This window comes from Cervus canadensis, chromosome 4 (assembly GCF_019320065.1).
Source record: "Cervus canadensis isolate Bull #8, Minnesota chromosome 4, ASM1932006v1, whole genome shotgun sequence".
NCBI lineage: Eukaryota > Metazoa > Chordata > Mammalia > Artiodactyla > Cervidae > Cervus > Cervus canadensis.
In genome coordinates, this window is record NC_057389.1 from 21,770,608 (window position 1) to 21,796,551 (window position 25,944).

At 40.6% G+C, this 25,944-nt stretch overlaps 1 protein-coding gene across 14 annotated transcripts in view; it reads left to right on the forward strand.

Moving 5' to 3' along the window:
* The window catches only part of MEF2C (myocyte enhancer factor 2C), a 174,527-nt gene that overhangs the window by 115,957 nt on the left and 32,626 nt on the right, over window positions 1–25,944 (forward strand). For 11 of the 14 annotated variants that reach the window (XM_043464689.1, XM_043464690.1, XM_043464687.1 and 8 more), the window contains 2 exons: window positions 13,734–13,877; window positions 23,936–24,122. In XM_043464689.1, the coding sequence (XP_043320624.1) occupies window positions 13,734–13,877; window positions 23,936–24,122 (331 nt within the window). Of the gene's footprint in view, window positions 1–13,733; window positions 13,878–13,936; window positions 14,075–23,935; window positions 24,123–25,944 lie in introns of all 14 variants that reach the window. The other 3 variants (XM_043464692.1, XM_043464697.1, XM_043464699.1) reach the window with 2 other exon arrangements.

Genomic DNA, 25,944 nt, shown 5'->3' on the forward strand with positions numbered 1-25,944 from the left:
AGCCCTTGATAACACTAGACTTTCTAAAACATTTCTCATGAAGTATATTTTATTTGTAAATGTTCAATCCAGAAGGAAAGATCCCAGTTTGCCACAATGGAATGTGCGTTGGGTATTTTCAGAATCCATTTGTAGATGCCCTATGGCCTATTTATTTCTAACCATTACCTTCAATTCATAATAGTCTACACTAATGAGAAGGACCCTTCATGTCAAAACCATTGAATAGCAGGAACTACAGTATGAGTCCAGAAGATAGCAACCCCCAGGAACAAATGAGCCAGGAAACCAGAGGGCACGTCCCTGCAGAAAGTTGAACAAAGGGTCCATGCTCTGAAATGCTACTGGCATTTTTTGATGTCTGTCCTATAGATACTCTGATTATTTTGCTGGCACCACCTGGAGATAATTATATTATTAGGAAAGCAAATAGAGACCCTTTGATTAATGAATTTAAATCAATATTTAAATTAATTTATAATTTCTATGTGCCAGGTACTCTGCTTGGTCTAGGGATTCCCAGAAAACAGGCACAGTCCTGCCCTCCAGGAGGCCAGCCTTGTGTGGATGCTGAGGTGGGCTTGCAGTGGCCAGGCAGACAGAACCATGATAGGGCTGCAGGGTGGGCTAGTTAAAGAAACTAGAATGGTGTCAGGGGGTTTGCCAGCGGCTCAGCGGTACAGAAGCTGCCTGCAATGTAGGAGACACAGGAGACATGAGTTCGATCCCTGGATCCGAAAGATCGCCTGAAAGAGGGAATGGTAACCCACTCCAGTATTCTTGCGTGGAGAACCCTATGGACAGAGGAGCCTGGTGGGCTACAGTCCAGAGGGTTACAAAGAGTCAGAGTGAGCACATCGAATGGTATTAGTGTATTTTATAAATCCAGCAAAAGCTGGAAGGGCTGGGATGGAGCAACTGCCTGAGGATTTTGAAGTGCTTTTATTTTTAAGCACCTTTTATTTACCTGAAGCTCCTTAATTACTGAGAAGAACAGTTTTGCCAAACTTTCTTCCATCGGACACCTACCCAGGGTTATTGAATGTAAAATCCACCACTTAACTACCAATCCACATGTTCGGTTTGTGGTAATGACATAACAGCTGTAGAAGATGAATAGATTAGACTCTTCCCTTCCCCACAAGTACTTTTTAATGTGGTAAGAGAGACAAGAGGTAGAAACCAAAATAAACTCATGTGCAGAAAAGAAGGGAAGGGGCATCGAAAGTGTGCCGCTGTGCGTTGAGAGGTTTGGTCTGTGGGACTTGCTTCATGCCTGCTGTGAGTGCGGGTAGAGATTTGTTCCCTGACCATTTGACAGCCTCCTGTAAACCTAACATTCAGTGAAACCAAGCCTGCTTCCAGGATGACCCTTGGAACCTTTAAGGAGCCTTTAAATTCCTTGCGTCTTGTCTTCCAGTCACCAGTGCTGGCCTGTTGTTCACTTGGAAGTACACCCTGCTTTCCTGGCCACACACCGGGAATAACAAGTCCCATGGCATCCTCCCACCACTGGAGGACCACTGGGCTGGTCCTCCCACCAGCCCAGTCCCTGGCCAGTGACCATCCCATCCATTATATTTTGGGCACTCTCTGTTAAGCAGAAAGTATATCAACCCAATAATAGGAAAAGATTAATACTGCATTAACCAAGATCCAGAGGATTCTACATTGAAAGAGGGGAGTCATAAGAGTAAGGCTTAGAGACCAAAGTTGCTAGCCTTGGACAGAACTCACACACATTACTATTGTTGAAAGGAGAGAGAGAAGGGTCAGTGTTAAAGGAAATGGAAAACTTGGATCCTCACTGGCTTTTGCATAATCTTTCTGAAAGTGAAAGTGTTAGTCACTCAGTCATGTCCAACTCTTTGCAACCCCATAGACTGTAGCGCTGCAGACTCCTCTGTCCATGGAATTCTCCAGGCAAGAATACTGGAGTGGGTAGCCATTCCCTTCTCCAGAATGAGACCCAGGGATTGAACCAGGTCTCCTGCATTGCAGGCAGATTCTTTACCATCTGAGCCACCAAGGAAGCCCAATCCTTCTGCACCTTCTTCTTGAAAGTGACCAGGCTTTCCTTAGAGGTATTCTTATATATGATGCCCATCCAGAAGAGCTAATGAATTTCTTGAAACTTTCTGCTATCTACCGCATGTGTTGTACAGTAGAGAAGAAAAGCTCTCAAGAGATACTTCCTATCTACAAGAAGCACAGTCTAGAAAATGAAATAAAAAAATACAGAGAAGAGCATTATAAAATAAATATTAGTTACAGAGTTCTGAGGAAGCATAAAAGAGAGACATATTATTTCCATTAACCCTGTAGTTCATGATTCTTTCCTTTTATAATTTAAATTCATACGTGACGTTAGAGAGAGTGATTGGTAGGGATGAAAACAGCCCACACCCTGAACACAGACCTCAGCAGCTGCTGCCTGTGTCTTCAGATCCGATTGTGATTCCATCTTAAATGGCCCTGCAGCCTTGGATTCTGTTATTCTTTTAACAACAATATTTACTGGGTGTTACCATGTGCTGGGCACATTCAAGTTGCTGTGGATACAGAGGTGTAAAAAAAAAAAGTTTCTACTCTCATGGAGGTTTGTTCTAACACATTGAGACTCTCCCTCGCTTGGCAGGCATAGTCGCTGGGCCTCACATATTCTCACACAGTCCCTGTAATTCTCTACCTGATTTTGTCAAGTCAGACCAGTACATGTCTTGAGCCACATGTGCTAGCAAAGTGATTAATACTAGTCTCTCGGATGGCATACCACTGATCCAGGCAAAACCCTCAGAATTAGTACTTAGATGCTTCTTCCCAGGGTATGCTAACTGCGAAGGTGGAGTGTAAGAGGCCCTGTCCTAGCACGGCTGTCCAAACTCTATAGAATAACCGAAATCAAAACTTCTCGGTTGAGAGGTTTCAGTAGAGAATGGCTGATTGTCACTCATTGGAGATATTGGGAAGAGAGAGAAATTAATTAGGAAAGTAAGTTTGAATGTCAGGTATCATAGGAAGAAGGTGAGGATACCATCAATAAATAAAATCTATATTCACAATCCAGAATTGGTCCTTGAAAATCTCTCTCCCCACAATTTAATAAATTGAGGAATAGAAAAAAAAAAAAAACCTTAGTATTTTCAATGATATCCCAGACTGAAAAGTCTGTTATTGGTGGGTGTTGGGCCAGCCTGTGACCAAAGACAGGGCAACTGTTGTTATAACAGTGAGAATGAATGGCAAAGAGAGGATTTCCCCATTTGGCCAAGGGCCGGCCCAAGAGAGAGTGGGGCAGGGCCAAGCCCACTGGAGCGCTTTCCTCCCTGCAGCCTGGCAGAGGCTCAGGCAGTGAGGGTGATGTGAGGGAAAGAAGCGACGTTACCCTTCATCTGGGAGTGCCTGACCGTCTCAAAAGTGAGGCTTGGCTGCCGCAGGTACCATTCTCAGGTGTGACCAAAATTGTCAGAGCTTGAGTCAATCAGGCGTCAACCTCAAGTCACTTAATCTTGTGTTATTTTGTGTTGCCTTTTATGTGTTCCAGAACATTCTGCTTTTCTGATAAGCTAGTGCTGAACTCTAGATCCCGACTGCCAAAGATTCTTAAGCTTACTGCAAATGCAATGCCTAGTTTCTGAGGGGAAGCAGAGAAGGGCATGCACAAAAGCACCTCTTGCAGGATTTTTGGTTCTTAATGTATTTACGTCCCATTGGTGGTAGCTTAAAGCACCAATAGCCACAAGATGCAAGAGCGTCTTTTGTGAAAAGGATCAGCCCGTGATGCTTAGGACTCAGCAGTTCTAACCACAGAGGAGCCTAAGCCCTTAGGGTCCCGTTTACAATATTTTGTTACTTTCACTCCTCCCTCTGCTTCCCACGAGATGTGCTATGCTACAGTCGTGAAGTCATTACAGAGATTGCTTTAATGACCAGAACTCATGCTCCTTGAATTTTGACTCTCTGATCTTATTAAAACAAATAAATAACACCGTCACCTCAGGAGACCACCCAACTCATTTCAATTAGTCTGTCACCATTAGAAAGGATGACCATCAAGTTTGTTTGCTTATTCATTCATCCGATGAACAGTTCCTGAGAACATATATTGACCCCACATATATTAATCAGACCCTTTGTCAGGGGTCAGAAATACTCAACCCTAATAGACTCACTATCAAGTAGTGAAGCCGACCTGGAAAAAGATAGATTACAATCTGAAACACCACATATTATAAGAAAACACAAAAAATTAAGGGTCCTAGAGGCTTTGTTGTCGTTTAGTCTCTCAGTGGTGTCCGACTCTTTGTGACCCCATGGACTGCAGAACGCCAGCCTTCCCTGTCCTTCGCTGTCTCCTGGAGTTTGCTCATGTCCATTGAATCAATGACGCCATCCAACCATCTCATCCTCTCTCGTCCCTTTCTCCTCCTGCCCTCAGTCTTTCCCAGCATCAAGGTCTTTTCCAATGAGTGAGCTCTTCACATCAGGTGGCCAAAGTATTGGAGCTTCAGCCTCAGTCCTTCCATTAAATATTCAGGGTTGATTTCCTTTAGGATTGACCTGTTTGAACCCCTTGCTTCCCAGGGGACTAGAGGTACAGAGATGGGAATGTCTAAGTGTCCAGGAGAGTTAGGAAGAAGCCTCATAGAGCCTGGGATGCCTTAGGCAGTAGATGTCCTGAGATGACTGTGGTTTGTGTAGCAGAGGGGAGGAGTAAACAAGGCTATTCCAGACAAGAATGAATGATACATATCCAAACAGTATTATTAAGAGGCCTACCCAGCTTGGGAAATGGTGAGAAGTTCCCCCTTGGCAAAACCCGGAGTACTGGGGGAAAAGAGAGGAAATAGTGCTGGAGAGGCAGGCGGAGGGCTTGCGGTGAAGAGTCGTAGGTCAGGCTGGTGGGAACTGCCATGGTTTATGAGAACAGGTAGACTTGCCTTGTAATAAGACTTTGCCAAAAGAAGGAAAAATGATTGACCAGAAAGTGGGTCAGGCAACAGACAGACTCAGGACGGGAGACCAAGTAGAAAAAAAACAAAAAACAACACCGATAGTTGAATCAAGAGATGGTGGAATCTAGGGTGATTTCTGGGTCTCCAGCTTGAACATTGTAGGAGCTGCCATGGTTTATAAGAATAGGTAGACTTGCCTTGTAATCAGACCTTGCCAAAAGAAGGAAGAATGATTGACCGGAAAGTGGGTCAGGGAACAAACAGACTCAGGATGGGAGACCAAATAGGAAAAAAAACTATAGCTGAGGCAAGAGATGGTGGAATCTAGGGTGATTTCTGGGTCTCCAGCTTGAGTAACTAAATGTGATGTTTGCTAGTAAAGGAAAGTTGGGAGGGGAATGGATGAAAGGAGATGTTGGAAGCAAAAATGTAAGTGGAAAAATAAATGATGTAGCAGAGAGCATGGGAACTCTACAGAAATGAGGAAGTATGATGACTAAGTACAATCCTGAGCTGACTGATAAATAAGGCAGTGAAGACTACTCCCATTTCAAATGACTAATCACGCCTTGGCCCAACTTGAATAAAAAGGCATTTACTAGATAAGAGCCTACAGAGAAACAAAAATAATGATTTGACCTTACTGTCGTTACTCAAGATAATATATACATCTTCTTTTGTTAAAATAAGTCATTAATGGTTTATAAATGATGCTTCAACATGTTATTTTTAAAGAATCAATGCCCCCAGTATCTGCTTTTATGCCCCTGTAACCTATTTGCAAGTAAAATGCCATAGTCCAAAAAGGTTAGTAGGTGAGCTGCATTCATATTTCATACTTTCGAAAATCCTGCTTCCTGATCTTTGTTCCTGTGCTCCTCTCTGCTCTTTCTCAACCTTTGTTTAATTTATAATTCTGCCTTATCTCTTCCTTCCTTATTTAAGAAATCACTAGCATCCTCCATTTTTCAAACTCACCTATAATTTGATCCTTTGTATTTCAGTTTTTTTTATTTTGTATTCCAGCCTATATTTTCTAAACTTGCTTTATAAGAGATTATTAGGATTAACTGCACATTTTAGCATGCATTTTAATCCCTGTATATTAAAGTGTTCCCAGTTTCATATTTCACTTCAGATCGCTCCTGGATTCAGATGTCAGGAGACATTTCCTGCCAAACTTCCCCATCTCCATCGTGTTCTAGGCCAGCCTCCTGACCCATGCCTAGCCAGGTTCCAAAGGAGGTGTGGTGGAAGAAACGCTCATTAGAAACTTGAAACCATTGACCAGTCCTGAGGAAGCCTGAATCATTTGGCCCTAGAATCACCCTGATTTTCCATGAATCCTCCAGGCTAAGATTGGCCCAGAGTAAGACCAATGTCAAAGCCAGGGAGAGCATGGAACGGCATCCAGGAATGGGGAAAAAGATGAACTTTGCCCAAGAATTTTGAAACATGCTCACTTCAGATTTATAGTATCTGACTCACATTCCCAGAAGTTCCCTTGCGTTCTTGAAGCTTTCTGCTTTTCCTTTTCTAACCTTATACAGGCTGCCTAAAATGCTATTCCCTTGTTTCTTCTTGTGTGCTGAGTTCTCTGCCCCTCTTCCCCTCCTATGCACTTCCTCACTGAGATTACATACTGATGGCTTTTTTCCCTTAAAGATTTCACAAATGCTCGTTCTTCTGACGTTCCATATGTAGACCAATACACCACACTATAAGTGTTTAATGATATAAATCTCCTCATGACTTATAACCAGTTTCATTCCTAGTACAAATTATGCCTGTACTGCATTGCTTTCTAAGTTAAAAGCTGAACATTTCAGAAAATAGTCTCTCTTCATAACAGTTACTTGAAAAGACTAAAATAATAACTGAGTTTTAACAGTGTGAAATAATAATATAAAATGCAAAGAAAGAAATTGCAGCTGCAAAAATCCTACATTGAGCATGTGAAGATTTTTTCCTGTTCTGTCCATCCACCCATCCAGTCTGTCATTAATGCTGCAAACATTTATTAAGCTTCTACACGGCAGACCTTGTGCTAAGTCCTGGTGTTACAAGATGGCTAGTGAATGATCTCCGACCTCCAGGAGTTCACTCTTGGGAAGAAAAACATGTAAACAAAACACATAAACAGATTGTCTTAATCACATATTCAGAAAAAGCATCCTTGCATCCCAGAGGACCGTAGACAACTCCTGACATAATGGCACTTAGTAATATGTGTCAGGAGGTCTAGATCCTCCTACCGTCTTTACCTTCAGCCAACACAGTAGCCTCTGTCCAGCCATGAAACCTCTGCACACATTAACACTGAAGTGGAAATATGTGTTCTGTTCATTCTGTGAGCATTTACTGAGCACCTCCAGTGTATCAGACCCTGCTCTATATTGCCACTTCCAAAGTAAATAAAGATAGGTGCTTTAATGACCGAGTGATTTAGCAATGGAGACAAACAAATAATAACTTGTGATAAAAGCACATAGGAAAAAATGTATGCAATAAATGAGTGTGTGAATTAGGCAGAAATTAATTCAGCCCTAGTGATCAGAGGAGTCTACAGAGAGGAAAAGATTGTATCAGATCTGCCTTGGAGAAGGACTGTCTGCATCCAGGAAGCAAAGACTCCCTTGCGGGGATATTCCAGTAGGTGAGCCCAGCTGAGCAAAGACAAGAAATGTGAAAGGCCAGTGCTTGTAGCATTATCCTCCCTTCTAGAAGGCATGAGAAAGGGCCAGGTAGTCCTTGGTAGTCTCAGGCAGCATGAGAGTGTCAGTAATAGGAACTATCACCCTCGAAATATCTATATGAAATCACTTGTGGCCATTAGGAGAAGTGGGCGGATATTTCTTTATGTTCTGTACATTAAAAATCTTCATATCTTCAATCAGTCTTTTACTTCCACTATTTAAAGATGGAAAAATATTCAGTGAAAAAAATTTCCAGTTCGATGTTAAGATTATCTTTTGAGGGAAGGAATAAAAGCAAAAACAATGAAATGCCCCATCTCTCCCCAGCCTTTCCCCAGTAGGTGTTAATATCTGGTTAGAATCAGCATTAATAACCTAGAGAAATGGACTGTTATTAAGGTTTATATTTTTTATTTTTCATGAAAATTTTTACCACAAATGGATAATTTGGGGTAAAATTTAATTTTTTCATACTCTATACTAGCTATGATTTGCTTGTCTAATTAAAGTCTACCTACCGATTGTACTGAATTCACAGTATTTTAATGTGCCTTTTCATTTCTATATTAAGAACAAAGAACTATGGAGCAAGGAGCGAGAGTAGAGACAATGCTTACAGTTTTTATTATTAAAACCTGTGGAGGAACTTCTTGGCACCTGCTCTTCCCCCAGCCTAAGTGATTTGTGCTAGAAATCACCAAAAAACATAGAATATTATAGGTGGAGTCAGAGCTTTTCGGTTTGAATGTATATTGCCTACTCCTCTTAAAAAAAAAAAAAAAAACAAGTGCACAAAACAGTGTCTGGCATGTGGAAGGTTCTCAGGAATTATTCGCTGGATGTGTTTTAAATGAATTAAGTCACAGAGCACTGTCCTTAGGGCAGCATCCACTCCATGGATACTGAAGGGCCTGGAAGTAGCAGGGTTGTAAGCATCAGCACCAGGGTGGAAGGGTTATTCGGGAACCACACTCAGAAACTTCCCTGGTGGGCAGTCTCCCACTTGTCCTGCTGTGCCTGTGTGGACTCACTGCTCTCTAAAGACTTTTCAGCTTGTGAAGAGCAGACGCTTGTCTTCATAAAGCTGTGACAGACGAGCACAAAAATGATTTACTATCAGAGAAAAGGAAGCTATTTTTCCAAAGTTGATTTTTTTTTTTTCCCTTGACGATTGTGTGAAGAGGACGTTCACTGAACTAATAGTAACAGTTCCTGCATGTGTTCTTGCCATGTCAACCCTTTGAAGGGTAATGTTAGCTGTGCAAGCAAGGGTGATTGAATTTTAGCAAAAATTAATAATTTGGGAGGTTTGGGGTTTTTAACAAGGAGATGTGAAATTTCTGCTCTGAAATGGGGAGGCACAGAAAAAGAAAGATGATGGAAATACGCATTCTTAAGGACTAAGATTGCAGACATGGAAAGAAATTGAATGATTGGAAGCTTTTAATCTGTGATGGTGGGTCTCTGACAGAAGCTGAATTTTACTTAAACAGCATCAGCATAAAATATGCTGTTTGCACATAATCGAAAAAGACCAGTAATTTAGTTATTTCTTTTCTACTAACAAGAAATAATTAAGAAAGGGGAGCCAGTTTTAACCGTTGTATACAAAGGGATATTTCTAGTTGATAACATGATGCCTAAGACAAGAAATGAGAGCTCCATGTGGCATTCCCTTTCATTTATATTCCTTTCAGTAGTGAAATAGAATCTGTTCCCTACATCTCTTTCGTTAGAATTGTTGAAGCACCTGTCACCTCTCGCGTCAGTTTTATGTATTTTAAGCTTTCCCAGCGAACAAATGTAAGAATGCGGGGTCCATGTGTCCACCCATCTGGGAGGGGAGAGTCCACGTGGTTTTGGATTACCTGTTTGCACTCGTTTTTCCACTTACTGTTTGGAGTGTGTGACCTTCGTCAGTCTGATTACTTCTCTAAGAAAAGGCTTTTCTCAGCTCACTGCATGACAATGGCTGCCTTGTGAAAACTTCCCAGAAGCCTCTGCAGGCGCTTGATCTACCCCACAGGTGTCACTCTTACATGGAAGGCTGACTCCAGATTTACAGAGTTCTCTGAGGGAAGTTTCTTCAGACGCGTAGCAAGAGATGCTGGTGGTTTCCGTAGATATCTTGCCTTATCTTGACATACGGAGTAAATCTTTTCAAAACATGGTCAGCCGAGAGATGCTTAACAATATATACTAATACATACAGGACTTCTAGCCCCTGTGAAAGAATAATGATATAAGTGCCTGCCTTACCTGACCAGTCACATTTATAAAAGATCAGAGATGCTTTCAAAGGCCAGCGATGGAAATTTTGATTTTACTAGAAAAAGACCATAAGGAATAATGCTTATTTATCCATTTAGTAATCCCTTTAGTTAATAGCAACTGTTTATTACTGTGATAAAACAGATTTGGCTGAGTCTAATAACAATTCTTTTGTCATCATTAAGCAGCTGTAGATTTTTGATATAATAAGGATAAGACTACTCTTAAGGTTTCACATTCAAACTGTGGTAAAGTTTGTGCCATGTCTTCCATTTTCAGAGCTTTATAATTCCACTGTAATCATTTGTTCTTGGCAGAAGTGTGTTTTACAAGCTCTCAGCCGAGAATAATATTTTTGAACAATTTTTTCAATGTTCTGGTTATGTGGTTATGGGAATTTGGAACTCAATATTAATATGCTCTTGGGTTTTATGTTTGTATATCTCAAAATTCACTTTTTTTAAGATAATACAGTTTAACTTGAAATAAGATTATAAGTGCTTTTAAATGGTAGAGACAAATCTGAAAAAGAATAGATATTGTATATGTATAACTAAATCACTTTGCTGCACACCTTAAACTAACATACCATTATAAATAAAATATAAAATTTAAAAAATAAAAGTAGATGGTAGAGATATTTTGTTACTTTAATAGTGGTGATATTCATTGTAGGACGAGATAGTCAGAGACAAGAAGAATTTACTGGGAGAAAAGGAGCCGCTGTTTCTGTCTTACTCCCACCACTTCCATTTCCTATGTGCCTTCATGCCACTTGTTTTGCTAATTCTTCAGGTATAAAGGAGCTATTGATCTAATTGATTTTTTGATCTATAAGCTGAGAAGTGTTTTGTTGAACAACAAGCCTTCCCACTTGGTCTAAAATTTGACGTCTAAGAAGTATCAATATTTTAGCCATAGTTTTATACTTTAATATTGCCCACAGCCTCATTTTTTAAAAATTCTGCCTAGTTGGTTCAGTGTCCAGTCCACTGCTGCAGTTCTCTGTGAGTGGGAGAGATCTAGTCCACGTCTCTCACTTTGCCCGTCACAGGTGTGGGAAAGCCTCGACGAGGCACGGTGGCCGAAGGGTGCCCTGGCAGGAGGCATTGGGGGGTCATCATGCTGGGCTCTGCTGGCCTGAGACCTGGCATCAGGTTTCCCTAAAATCTTCATGGAAGACTTGTGAGAGATAATGAGTTAATATTTGTGGAGATCTTTCAATAAAGTGTAATTGATGTTTGAATTTTCATAAACCAAACACGATATCTACCCCTGAAAGCTTTGTAAGAATATTTAGCACACATGTACGTGCCAGATGGATTGTAATGACAGTTGATAGGCCTCTTCTAACCCTTGCGTTCTGTTGTCAAAAATCTGCACATCAAAACAACTATAGTTTTCTCAAGAAGATTTGTTGGGTAAAAGATTCGGATGCACAGGGAAAATTCTACCATCTAAATAAGACTACAAATTAATGTTATAAAAGATAAGACTTTAAATTAGGGTTTTATATAAGAATATTCTAACATGCCTTAGAGAAATATCAGTAGATAATTTTTTTAAAAATCAGATGATATGTACTTGATCTTACATATTTTTCCTGCATAAGAGAATTTTTATGAAAAATCCATGGAGTATGATGCAAGACACTCAGAAATTATTCTTAAAACCTCAAGGACATGTAGAGATCAAAGTGGAACCACATCATAATACAAATAGTCATCACCGGGAAGAATGTTTTTGCAATTGAGATAATGCCAAGGAAAGAGTTTAAAACATAGGAAGTTAAATTAGCAAATGAAGTTGTTATTCTAATATATTGTGACAGCCTCAATAGTACTATTGCAGGAACCCTCTGGAAGTACTTATTCTGGGTGAAAAATGATAGCTGTAGATCCATGATGGGGGACAGGTGGCCCCACCAATTATAAATTCCCCAAGATTGTAAATGTACATTTTATCATCGTGTGTCAAAATATTCATTTTAATATTCAAACATTTTACCACATAATAAGCTGTAACCATATGTTTATTTATTATATTATATCAGTATAACATTAATAAATATTTACAGAGACACAGTGTATCATAGATGTATTCAAAATGGTAGCTCTCAGTTTGATTTTAAGTGAATACCTTTAGTGTCTCAAGCTAATTTTTAAAGCATTACATTTGTATTACACATCAATAAGAGCCAAGGAGTTTAAATTTTTAAGACTGACACCCCCTTTTTAACTCATGTTGTTTTATTTATTTTCCCCAATTGCATGAATTAAAAATGGAGTGTTATCTCAGTTTTGAATTCCTTAGCTTGATGTCGCAGCTCCTGCTTTGTTTGTATGTGAATTTGATCTTTAATAAAGATGAGCTCTGCTGAACTTTCCATTAATGAGAGACACTTAGGTACACAGCTCTTTAGAAACGATTTGGTAGTACTGGGAAAATTCAGAAAAGTTGCTAGTCTGTTAATAGTTTACATGGCAAGCTGTGTGATTGATTAATCAGAAGTTTTATAATCTCTGAAAACGTAACTCTCTCTGTAACTTCGGATTGTGTCCAATTAAGTTGACAACCACCAATTTTTAAAAAAGAAAAAAAAGTAAAAACTCAGGACTCCTGACTCATACTTTTCCTGTTACAGTGTTATATGACTATTTATCCTTGTGTGACAGCTAAGACTAGACCAGACGTACGTTCAGGAGACAGGAGGTTGGAGATAAGGCACTGAGCTTTCACTTCCGTGTGTCAGGAGGCAGTCGCAGGGTGATCCTGAGCTGCAGCCAGGAGGAACTTGTGCTAGTTTGGTAGTTATTGACTTGGTTACCTCTCTGCAGTATTCTTTGACTTCCTTACTTAGCTCATGATAATGAAACCCTAGGGCGTCCCTGGTGGCTCAGACGGTAAAGAATCTGCCTGCAATGCAGGAGACCTGAGTTTGATCCCTGGGTCAGGAAGATCCTCTGGAGAAGGCGATGGCAACCCACTCCAGTATTCTTGCCTGGAGAATCCCGTGGACGGAGAAGCCTGGTGGGCACGGTCCACGGGGTCGCGAAGGGTTGGACACGACTGAGCGACTCACACACACTTCTTCCTTCCTGATGAAGCTCCCCGCTCGGCTGTGTTGACTTTTCTTTCAGCCTCTGTTCAGGCAGACAGCTTCTCAGTATTATCCATTTGAGTGCAAATTTTCGCATACAGAACTCTAACCAGAGTAAACGAAGGTGATTCTCCTTTTGATCACAGTGTCTAAACACTCTTAATGGGTACTTCGGGAGAATGTTGCCTGGATTCTCTTACCGCCTTTTACTGTCAAGTGCATATCCACAGGTGGGGTGCAGGACGCTTTTAGTGCCAATCATTATGTTCAACTCCAACTGGGGATCTCTTTCCACCATTTCTGCTTTTGTCATGATCACATTTCAGAAATCATTGTGTAACGCCCTAACTTCTAATTTTTCTGTGGGAAAAAAGTGTTGCAATTTGCCCCCTTGTATTCTTCTGTGATTGTCTCTCACTAGATATTGGGAGCACGTATGCATTCCAGATCATGGAACTTCAACCCTCATCCCATCTTTTGTTTGTTGAATTTGGTTTCAGAAGGAATATTTCCCTTTTACTGTTTTTTTCTTGAGTAGTCACGAGTGCACTGTTAAAATGACTCACTGTTTCTCTCTACAGTTGCTCTACCCTCATGTAATATAGCCCATGTAATAACCTAAAATACTGGCAAGCTTGAACGTCTGTGACACCCCTGAATGTCTTTTACAGCCTTTGTCTAGGTTTGAACTTTCCAAATTATGTATTTCAGACGTTGAGAAAGAAGGGCCTTAATGGCTGTGACAGCCCAGATCCTGATGCAGACGACTCAGTAGGTCACAGCCCTGAGTCTGAGGACAAGTACAGGAAAATTAACGAAGATATTGATCTAATGATCAGCAGGCAAAGATTGTGTGTAAGTACTCAAAACACCCTTCATTTTTTTTACTCTTGATATTTCTCTGAACCTGGCAGGCCTTGAACAAGAAAGAGAACAAAGGCTGTGAAAGCCCCGACCCCGACTCCTCTTATGCACTCACCCCACGCACTGAAGAAAAATACAAAAAAATTAATGAAGAATTTGATAATATGATCAAGAGCCATAAAATTCCTGTAAGTACCAAAGGTAGATGGCTGGTCTGCTGATAACTGCTGCAGTAACATCCCTTAACCCTTTCAGTGAGGGCTTTCTCTCAGCAACACTGCAAAGGCAAACCCAGAAAATAGCCATCTCACTCCAAGGGCCGTTCACTTGGAAAGCAAACCTTCAGGGTTGCTGAAGTTATGTCATCGAAACGATGTGCCATCCAGAAGTTCATTCGGAGGTAGCAAGTTCACAGGAGGAAGAGAAAGATCTTGGTGACCCACCCAGAATTTACACAATCTCTTAAACACACAGTCCACACAAATCACCAGGCACTCGCGAATACGAGAGTCTCCTTCTGAACGAGGATTGACTATAAAAGTAGATATATTTTAACTGAGATCAGATACACGGGTGAGACGGCCGTTCTCTCGCGTAAACTGCCGCTCATCAGCTCATCATCCCCCAAGTAGAAGCTTGTTCCTGAGTGAAGCTTCCACCCTGTCCCTAAACATGAAATTCAGCAGCAGCACTGAAGGGTTAAAGCTAATGCTCGCTGCAGGGAAGCAGAGTGCATGACAACCTAACGGTAAGATTTCAACATGTTTGTGTGCTGGGGTGATGTTACAGCTTTATCAGAATATTCGCTTTGCCTACATCAACATTTTCCATGCTTTAACATTTGGCTAAATTTTGTCTTAACCAAGTCAAAAAATTCCTAACAATCAATCATATGCCTTGCCAGATATTTAAGAGAAATAACTCTGCATGTATTATTTTGTTTGCCCACATATTATAGAGGGGGAAAGTACATACCTTTTATTCTGTCATCAATCAAGCGATGTTCATTTTGTGACATAAAGTGTTACAACTTGAGGTTCACAAACTTCCTGAGTAATGAATGTTCATCTCTGAACCTTCACTGTATACAAGCTCCTCAGTAGGTATTTAATTCGTTTCTCAAAAAAGTACACTTTCTCTAAGTTAGGGAAACATCTGAAACCTGAGGATTGAGAGAGACTATAGTGAAAACAGGCCTCAGCAATTACAAGTGCAAATATCTGAGGACAAAAGCTCCAGGCCAAACCCACAATGACACTCACAAGATAAAGTAATGCTCTGCACATAGTAGGTGCACAATCAGTCCATGCTGGATTAAACTGAACACTTAAAACTTATTTATAAAATGTATGCCTGTTAAACTTCATGTCCTCAAAAATAGACGTCTGCTGCTTTTGTTAAATGAAATAATGTCCACAGGAAATCTTTTGTTGAGTCAGAATTATTAATACTCTCTATCATGAAGGAAAGCTAACTGCTGTAAACTCTTAAAGGTTTCATAAGACTGAGTACCGCATACAGCATTTCCACAGTGGGCGCTTAGTCAAATGAAACATTTCCTATCAGAGGCAGCAATGCATACTTGCTACAGCCAGAATTCTTAAATGAAATCTCCTGAGATTTTATTGCCCAGCAGAAGGAAAGAAGGAGCTCCTTTGGGCCAAGTTTTAGTTTATGGCCCGAGTTTCTCCCACTATATAATACGCTAGTTGAGAGCTGCTGGGCACGTTTGTGAATGTTAAGATTTTAAGGTGAAGCACGTTAGGTGTCTCAGGAGGAATGCCCAGCACGGGGAGGAGAGGGGAGTGTGTGTAGGACTGGCAGTCACTCTCCATGTGTGTGTGGAGCGTTAACCCCCAAAGATCTGGGAGGATGCCCATGTTTGCACATTGGATCATTTCCCCCGTCCTCTAGGGGGAAAGAGGTGTAATGCATACCTGGGTTCCCTCACCATATTTCATCCTGTCGTGCAAAGAGTTCAAAATCAGGATACATGATTTCTTAAGAGGTGCAGTGGCGTGCGGCAGGGGATGGAAAACCACATTAGAGCTCACAGGCAGAGCTGTGAGAAGGAGCCATACAGCTCCGGGCTGGGCCTGCAAGTCCCCATTTCTTGAGTAAGTGCTTCAGTCTCCACGATGAAAAGCCCAGTTTTCGCACATCGCATTCAGTTGCTGGAAGTAAATTTTGTTGAAAGTTTCCACAGCTGCTAAAACATTTACAGCAGGGCTAGGACACTCTGCCCTTTGTATGAAGAGAGTGTCTCTGCCTCTCTGAAAACATTGCAAGGGTGTTTTTCTATTCCACAGACCCAGGTTGAAGAGTTTTCCCTTCTCAGATCGAGAATTTAATATCGCAGTCACCTGTTGGTACCATCTCATTTTTGCCCATATTCCTCAATGACGTGAAATCATTCATGGCTGATTTGGAATCCTGTCGACCAGCATTTCCTCATGTGGGGTTTGCCACGGTTCATGCTGGGCTTCACAGCGAGGAAAAAAAACAGCTCCATTTGAGGAACCAGGAATTAGGAAATGGGCTGAAGGGAGGAGCGGGCAAGTGCAAGACGGGTTGAGAGGGACCAGGAAGGGAGGAAGTGGAAATAGTATGGATGTATTTTCTTCAAATAATGAACTGTGAAGAGCGAGAAAGAAGACTGTAACTAGGATCGAGGAGGGAGGTAGAAAAAGTACTTGAGGTGATTTACATGCCGAGGAGGAACACTTGAAGGAAGGAAAAGATTGGACGCGTAGATAAAATGGGGATAAAATGGCGAAGCTTCTCAAGGAAGGGGGATGGGCTGAGAACCGGAAGGATTTGCAGATGTAGCCGGAGTGGCCGGGGGAGAGGGAAGTTGAGAGGATGGCCACCTGATGACCTCTGTTTTTATGCTGAATTTAGCTTCTGTAGCTCTGAGGTGGGGAAGCAGGTGCATGAGAGACGGCCATGGGGACGCCCACGGGTGCAGACATTGTGAGGAGCTGCAGGTGGAGGGGGTCACTGGCCACAGTCATGGGGCGGCCTGGAGGGGGTTTGGATACCAGCAAGCGAGGTCACTAGGCTTCCCTGGTGGTTCAGTCGGTAAAGAGTCCACCTTCAAGGCAGGAGACTGAGGTTCGATCCCTAGGTCAGGAAGATCCCTGGAGGAGGGCATGGCAACCCACTCCAGCATTCTTGCCTGGAGAATCCCATGGACAGAGGCGCCTGGCAGGTTACAGTCCATGGGGTCACCAAGAGTCGGACACGCCAGAAACGACTGAGCACGCACGCCCGCCAAGTGTAGTCACTAGTCATCAGCGTTGTGTGATTCCTTTCTCTGCTGGTTCTCAGCAGGCTGGTCGTGGTTGTTCAGAAGTTGAGAGTGTCAGCTGTGGCCCCCAAAAGGAATTCCGTTCAGTCATTCCCATTAAATGAAAGAGGGCCTATTAACTAAAAATACTTTATTAAAAATATTTTATTGGACTTTTCCTTGCGGTACGTTTGGGAAATCATGGGTTTTGGATAAGAGTTCAGATACCTTTCTGACCGCAGTGACTCACTTTGGTAACCGTGATCCATTTGTTCAGGGATAGAAACTAAAAACTGTTTAGCTCTCATGCCTGCATCCCTACAGCCCGGGCCTGCGGCACGGGCATGTGGCCTGTACTGTTACACGGGGCCCTGCTCCCCGGGTCCACGCCCGCTTAAGTGCTGTGCTGTCCCCATCTTGAAATTCTTAGCAATTTTTTTAACAAGGGCCCCACATTTTTATTTTGCCCAGAGCCCTGCAAATTATACAGCCAGTCCTACTTATATCATCTTATTTAATCACCCAAAATTCTCTCTTCTTTCCTTTCTTGGGGGATTCTAAAATTTGGAGCCTGCCCCTGAAATCTTTGCAAGTTTGAAGTCTTTAATGACTTTTTGGCTTTCATTTTTTTCAACAAAATTTTTTAAAATTCAGATGCTGTTTTTCTGTTTTGGCTGTGCCAGGTCGTCCTAGCGGCACACAGGATATTTAGTTGTGGCATGTGGGCTCTGCTTCACCGATCAGGGATCAAACCTGGGCCCCCTGCACTGGGAGTGTGGAGTCCTAGCCACTGGACCACCAAGGAAATACCTAGATGCTTTTAAGTTCCTTAATTTTGAAAAGTTGGGAAGAAAAAGAAAAAATGCCAATTTCTTATAAACATGGGTACGTTGTTATAACCATTTCCTAAGGCATCTAGAGTTGATGGGTCTCTTTTTTGGATGCAGCTGCTTCAGGTCCCACATAGGGTCAAGGGAGATTAGATGACTTGCCTGCTTAAGTTGCAGTTTATTACACTACCTGGACTGCAACTAAGATTTCTGATACAAAGGCTGATGTTCTTTCTGATTCTCTGAGACACCTTCTCACTATGGTCAAATTTAAGCTTATAATGTGATTTCAAAATTATTTAGCCAGTTTCTGATACAGATAAGGAAACAAAACAAAAGACGAAATGCAATGGATGTTACCATGTTTTATGAATTGTGAATTTTTGAAGTATGCTTGATTCCTGAAAGGTGGCGCTAGTGGTAAAGAACCCACTTGCCAATGCAGGAATCATAAGAGATGCGGGTTCGATCCCTAGGTTTGGAATGATCCCCTGGATCATTCCAGGGGATGATGGCATGGCAACCCATTCCAGTATTCTTGCCTGGAGAATCCCATGGACAGAGGAGCTTGGTGGGCTACAGTCCATGGAGTCACAAAGATTTGAACACAACTGAATCAATTTAGCATTCACGCATGCCAATATCAGAATTATATCTGACTTCTGTCTAGCCAATCACAAGAGAGTTTTATAGTAACGCTCATCAAATTGTTTATAGCCCAGAATCCCAGAATTTGACTTGGGGATGATAGAGGTAAAAAGGAGTAGAGAGACTTTTACCAAATTGATTAGTAGAATGGTTCAGAATTCATTAAATGATTATTAACCATCCTCTTTATTTTGGATATGCAAATAATCTCGGGGTAGGGGAAGGTATTGGCTTTGTTCTCTACTGAGACATGGTCAATATTCTGTAGAATATTCAGGGGAGAAGTAGTCTTATGGTGGGGTCCTTAGGTATCCAGTTAAACATTTATAAGTAGTAATAATGAATACAGAGTAAAACATTTGTAAGCAAAAGAGAGCTTTAAAATATGAAATCTGAGTAAATTTGAACAAGGGGAGTCTTTAAGGTATATTTTTTCCCAAGGCCTCATCCCACCGTGGCATCAGCAGGCATAAGCACACACCCTAACATGATGTTCAGCCATGTCCCATAAGAACCTATTTAGTCTTCTATGTTCCTGGTTCATAAATAATAAGCTTCTCACATGCAGCCAACACTCACATCACAGTATGATTTCTGACCAAAATATTTTATTTCTATTCAAAAATGTATACTGTGTTGCACAGTCATTTAGTAGCAAAACCAACAGGCTCAGTCACTTGTTAGACAACCTTGGATCACTTACTTAATCTCACCAACTTAAAAAGGAAGGTTTATATCTGTAGCGAAGGGATGTTGGAAGCTTCAATCATATTGTATGTGTAAATTATGGTATAGTGCTTGCTCAATAAATAATACACAGTAAGTTGTTGTAACATTACTTTTACATTCATATAGTATCTTCCTAAAAATTCTTTGAATGAAAATATTCAATTAGTACAATAAAAAGTGGGCTAGGCTATGTATTACCTCGTAGCAAAAGAGCTTTAGCGTCTGATAAAAGGGGACATTAAGTGGCCAATATCTTAATTGATCTTATAAAAGAAGAGAAAGCAATCAGGAGATGGGTGGGAGCAGGAGCAGGATTAAATAGAGTGGTCAGGGTGGGCTTCCTTGAGAAGACTCGCTTTTTTTAAATTTTATTTTATTCAAGGGTAGTTAATTTACAATGTTATGTTAACTTCTGCTGTACAGGAGAGTGACTCAGTTATATATATATTCTTTTTCATATTCTTTCCCATTATGGTTTATCACAGGATGTTGAATGTAGTTGCCCATGCTATACAGTGAACCTTGTTGTTTATCCATTGTATATATGATTTTTTTGCATCAGCTAATCCCAAACTCCCAATTCTTCCCTCTTCTTTCCCCTCTCCCCCTTGGCAACCACAAGTCCGTTCTTGATGTAAAAGACCAGATTTTGAGCAGAAATTTAAAGAAAGTGATGGAGTTAAACAGAGAAATAAGACAAGAATGAGGGAGGGGAGAACAGGATGGCAAGAAATCAGTAATGGAGCCTGGTGAAAACTGGAATTAGGAACCTGTGGAACACAGGGAGAAGTTGGACTTTGCTACAACTAGGATGAGAGTTCACACAAGGTTTGGCATAGAGAAGTGCCATCACCTGATTTATGCTTCTAAAGGATCTATCTGATTGCAGGGTTGAAAGTAAAAGGGAGGGCAAGGATAGAAGCAGGTAGCTATGAGCAGGTGACTGCAGTGATCAAGGCGAGAGATGATGGTACTAGAGTCAGCCATTGGAAGGTGAGAGGTGGTTGGAGGTTATATGTGGAAGTTAAGCCAATAGTATTTCCGGGTAGACTGAAAGTGAGTTATGGGAGAAAGAGAAGATTCAGGGATGACTCCAGAACTTTATTCTGTGCAAAGGAAAGCATTGAGCTGCCATCAGCTGAAGATGGGAAGAGCTAGATTGGGACTAGTTTTGAGATGCTTATCAGACACTTAAATAGAAATATTTAGAGTGTAGCTGAATATGCAAGTTTGGAATCAGGAGAGAGATCCGAGCTAGAACTAGAAAAAGGACCGTGGTACTGTTTCATTCGAGTTTCCCAGGTGATGCTAGCAGTAGGGTTCAATTCCCGGGTCAGAAAGACCCCCTGGAGGAGGGCATGGTAACCCACTCCAATATTCTTGCCTGGAAAATCCCATGGACAGAAGAGCCCGGGAGACTATGGTCCATCAGGTCGTGGAGAGTCATAGACGACTGAGCACACACTCTTACATTCGCAGAGCAGGGAGAAGAGGATGAACAAGAGACCAAGGCTAAGAAGGAGCAGCTATTGAAATAGGAGGGAAAGTCCAGGGTTGAGGAAGGGGAGGAAGTTTATCAAGAATCAGTGATCAACTGCGTCCCTGTTGAGAACTAAGAAGTTACCGTTGGATTTAGCAATCTGAAGGTTATTCATGACAATGACAAGAGCATTTTTAGTGAAGTGGTGAGGAGAACTTTTTTTAATGGAGTGAGTTGAGAGAAAGAAAGCAGTGTGCCAGATTTCCAACCCAGGTCACAAGAGCAGAACTGTCACTGGTGACATGATTTTCCAAAGTTCCCTACCAAACAAAGTGAAACATTCCCTCACCATACACAGTAATTGCATTTCTGGGAATTTCAGTGCATAAAAAAAAAATCTGTGTTTCAGTGTATTAAAAATACCTTGTGTTTGCAGAACAAAGTTCTGACTCAGATGATTATTAAAAAGGTTTTTCATACACATGAATGTCCAGTGGAGCATTTGAAGGTGGGATGGGATAAGAGACAATTCTTTGTTGTGTACAACTGCCCCACATATAATAGGATATACAGCATATTGGGGTTTCCCTGGTAACTCACTCGGTAAAGAATCTGCCTGCAGTGCAGGAGACCTGGGTTCAATCCCAGGGTCAGGAAGATCCCCTGGAGAAGGAAATGGCAACCCACTCTAGTATTCTTGCCTGGAAAATCCTGTGGATAGAGAAGCCTGGCAGGCCATGGGGATGCAAGAGTCGGACCCAACTGAGCAACTAAACCACCACCACAGCATATCTACCAACCAGGAGAATACCAACTCAGTCATTGACACCCACAAGTTCCCAGAGTGCCCCCCAAGGAGATAGTCCACCGGCAGAGTGTACCACAATTCTAGATCTAGAGTTACTCCTGTGGATCTAGTGGAAAATAGATGGCAAACTCAGAAGGGTAGTGGAAGAGAGTTCAGTCAAGGGTCTATTTACAGATGAGGAGAGATCAGGCATGCTGCAGTCCATGGGGTCGCAAGGAGTCGGACACTACTGAGCGAGTGAACCGAACTGAGAGATCAGGTAAACTCCAGAAATAGTGAAGTACATTAGGGCTTCCAACCTGGAAGCTATTACCATACGTAGGCCTGAAGGAGCAAAAGGAGGAAGAAATTTGTCAGAGCACAGTAAGATCTATGTCGCTGGAAAGAGGACCAAAAGGAGGGTGTGTTGTTCACTAGGGGAAGGCAGCCTCTGCCATCCTCTGGCCCAGCAAGAGGGGAACTATATCCGGACCTCTCTCCTCTGGCTGTCTGTACTTCTGCCGGTGCCTTCATTGGCCCAGGTGAAGCCGGAGGGCCAGAGGATTGTGCTGGATGCAGTCTGGGACATCAGTCTCCTGGGCCCAGAGCAGTGGAGAGGGGGTCGGGATAAATGGAGAAGTCCTGGAAGGTTACTTTGTTTTCTCAAGTGTGCTAGAGTAATTCCTATTTGGCCTTTTAATAAGGGAATGAAGTATTTTATTGACTCTCTAGACATTTATTTTACAGCATACACTAATATTTTTTTGTTATTTAAAGGCTTTGGGAATTGGGCAACATAATCATTCTTTGATGTCTTATCAAACATTCATATTCAATGATATCATGGTGTTTATCCAAAATTATTTTTGTTACCCTGTTTACAACAGATAAAGCTTAATAAAAAAAAAATCTGTGTTAATATAACACTTGTACACTTTTATTTCCCTCTAAATCAGTGAAGGATCAAAGACATGTAAATGAAAAGAGTTAATGACGCATTTGTTCTTATCAGTAGTGCCATGTCCAGATCAGGGAAGAAAAGAAAAATAGGAAAAGTAAAGAATAAGGGAGCAGAAGCAGAGAAAGAGGACAGTGTTGTAATTATCACCAGGATAAACAGAGAACTGCTACAGAGCATAACGTGATGCAGGCCAGCCGATCAACAAGAAATAAACAAAAAGAAAAAAAGCTTGATGTTAGGATTACAGAAAAGAATAGTAAGAAGAGAAAACTTTGAGCCATCGGAACATGTGCATTTAAATTTGTACAATGGCTTATTAGAGACTCCCTGAGGGAATCTTCTATGTAAACCCTAATAATACATACTAGATCCACACATATACACATACACACATATATCCATTTTATATTAAGAATGCTGCATACTCTCACACCATGAGTCCTCTGGCAATGTATTCAAACAGTATTTTCATTTATAATGTTAAAAATGAAAAAAAGGAGGAGGGGAGGACATTTCAACTATGATTATCTAGCAAATGCAAGCAGAAAAAAAAGCATGTGTGGGTTATATTGCCAAAATAATACCAAAAAATCAATAGTTGGGGTCTGAATTACTCTAATTAGACATCCACACAGGTCACTAAATGTTTGCAACTCTCTCATTGGAGATGTAGGTCTTGCCATTTGTCAATGTCAGTATATCCCAAAAGGTGAAGTATGATGTATATTCTGAACTATCATTTTAAAATATGAATTATTGAATGATACATGCTCTGTTGAACCCTGTGTCTTAAAATGTCGATTATCTTTAGAGTTACTTTCAAAAGACAGACTTTTAAATATAATAATTAAAGTATATATGCTATTCACATGCCCGGAGATGATTTTATATCATTAAACTTCTGCATAAATATGCTTCAATAAGCAATTAAACCAAAGGCTCCAGTGTGCATTTTAATCCCTTTTCTCTGTGAAGTCATCACAGTCATGTACCTTTGATCTTGCAGTCATTTCTGGCACCGGATTCAGATATCAGAAATGAACAATTACCACTTAATAGAATGGAATTCAAAGACAATGGAGTCTAATGAAATGGGGCTTTGTTTTAAACAAAAGTGAAACGTTTTCTAATAGTTGCAAAGAAACAGTTCTAAGCACATTAAAGAAATCAGTTTATGATCTGAACATCTTGAGAGCTCTTCTTAATGATCTTCTAGACACCAAGCAGTTTGGCATTTGAGATTTTTCTTGGAAAAGTGAGGCTGTCTGTACTGGGCTGTTTCTCTTCACCTCTTTTACCCGTGCTTGTTTTTCTTGCGCCTGCAGGCTGTCCCACCTCCCAACTTTGAGATGCCAGTCTCCATCCCAGTGTCCAGCCACAACAGCCTGGTCTACAGCAACCCCGTCAGCTCACTGGGAAACCCCAACCTTTTGCCACTGGCCCACCCTTCTCTGCAGAGGAATAGTATGTCTCCTGGTGTAACACATCGACCTCCAAGTGCAGGTAACACAGGTATGTCCTCGTAATAACGCAACAGTGGCAAATCATTGGAAGCAGCTACCTTTGGCAAAGAAGGCTGTTTTACCTGCAAGATACTGAGTGTTCCAGCTTTCTGTTTGTTATGTTCCTTCATTGCTTAGTACCCATCCGCATCTAGGTCTTCCACATGGTAAAAACCTAACCCTGTTAGCATATCTTTCAAAATCTTTCATGATCTGCAGTTTATATGTTTAGCTTATCACCCATCTCCTTAGTTGGCTGTATTTTAACCACATGCTTTCTCAAAGAGAAGGCCAAATATCCTGTCTCCATGCTTTTGTTTCTCCTCTTCTCTTGCCTAAAATGCCATTTTCCGTCTTACTTCTAGCCAGATATCACCTTTTCTATGAATCTTTTTCCCGTGTGTCGCTTGATAGCATTTATCTCATTTAGCTATTTATTATTTTGGTCAATTTTTTCTTTATGTAATTTATAGCACAGAGGACTTAAGGCAGAGAAGAAATGTGATGAAATAGCATAATTTATAAGAACTGTGAATTAAAAACAAAACTAGGTCAGAAATAAAGATGAGAGCATATCACAAGGACATACACAACTGCCATAGATTTATGTCTATACTTCCAGGAGATTCTTACGGTTGTACAATTCACAGTGTCTCAGAGAAAAGAAATCTTTGCTCAGAAAAAGTTTGGCCATTCTTAGAACTCAGATCAAGTGATACATAATATGATATACTGTATTGAGTATCTGTCCATTTCCCCACTGGACTTACAGGACTTTGAAGGAAAGAATGTCCTCTTGCTTGTCAGGTTCACGGTAGGAACTCAGTAAATATAAGTTGAATATAACTGAATAAATCCTTCATATTTCTAAAATAAGCTCCAAAATTGAATTTCTAAGTTGTATACAGCTAATCATTATACCCTTACATTTTATTTCTTAAAAAGCACTTAATAGAGAATTTTAATATGTCTTAGACATACTTTTTATTAAAAGTAATTTATCCACAGAAGAATTTTTGCTTCAGAATACTTATATCTGCCTTAGAATTAAATGTGTATTACTTTTTAGTACAGAAACTTCATGTAGAGGATACAATCAGCCACGTTAAAAAAAATCTTGATAAATCTTGATATGTATAAAGAACTTATTATGCTATTATCCCTACTTCTGAATATGTTGAAACCTTTCATAAACATTTTCAATAACTATATGTATTCCTTTTAGATCATACTCAAATGCTGTTGAATTTCCTATTCGATGAACTCATGCTCATTTATTTTAAAAAAAAATCTCATGGTTTACTTCTAAAATATTTATTTGGTTGGAAGTAATAAACTCTTTGCTAAAAATGTAATGAACATTTTCTTCTAATTCCAAACCCAGTACCAAATAATCATAATAGCAATTAGAAAATAATCTAGCTAATATTCTGTTCTTTTAGCTAAATTTTATTCCTTTAGAAATAATTATTATATTCAGTGTCTTTTTAAAACATCCCAACTCCCATAAATAAAGATTGCCAAATTTTATCCTGCTTTCTTAAGCTAGCAGTGAATAAACATATGTCTCTAAATTCGTGGCCAATAAAGCCTGTTTTATTGCATTAGTAAGTAAGATTCAGGTAGTAAAGGAGGTCATTCACTGTTAGAGGATTCATGAAATGACCAAAGTGCTAGGTAATTAGCATTGCACAGAATTAATTCTATAAAATATATTTACAAAAAGTTAAACATCAAATATATGGTTATTTGAGCATATAATAAACTTTACTCTTCACTTTCTAGAAAATGCCATCTTAGGAAAACTAAATGTGAAAATACAGTAAACATTT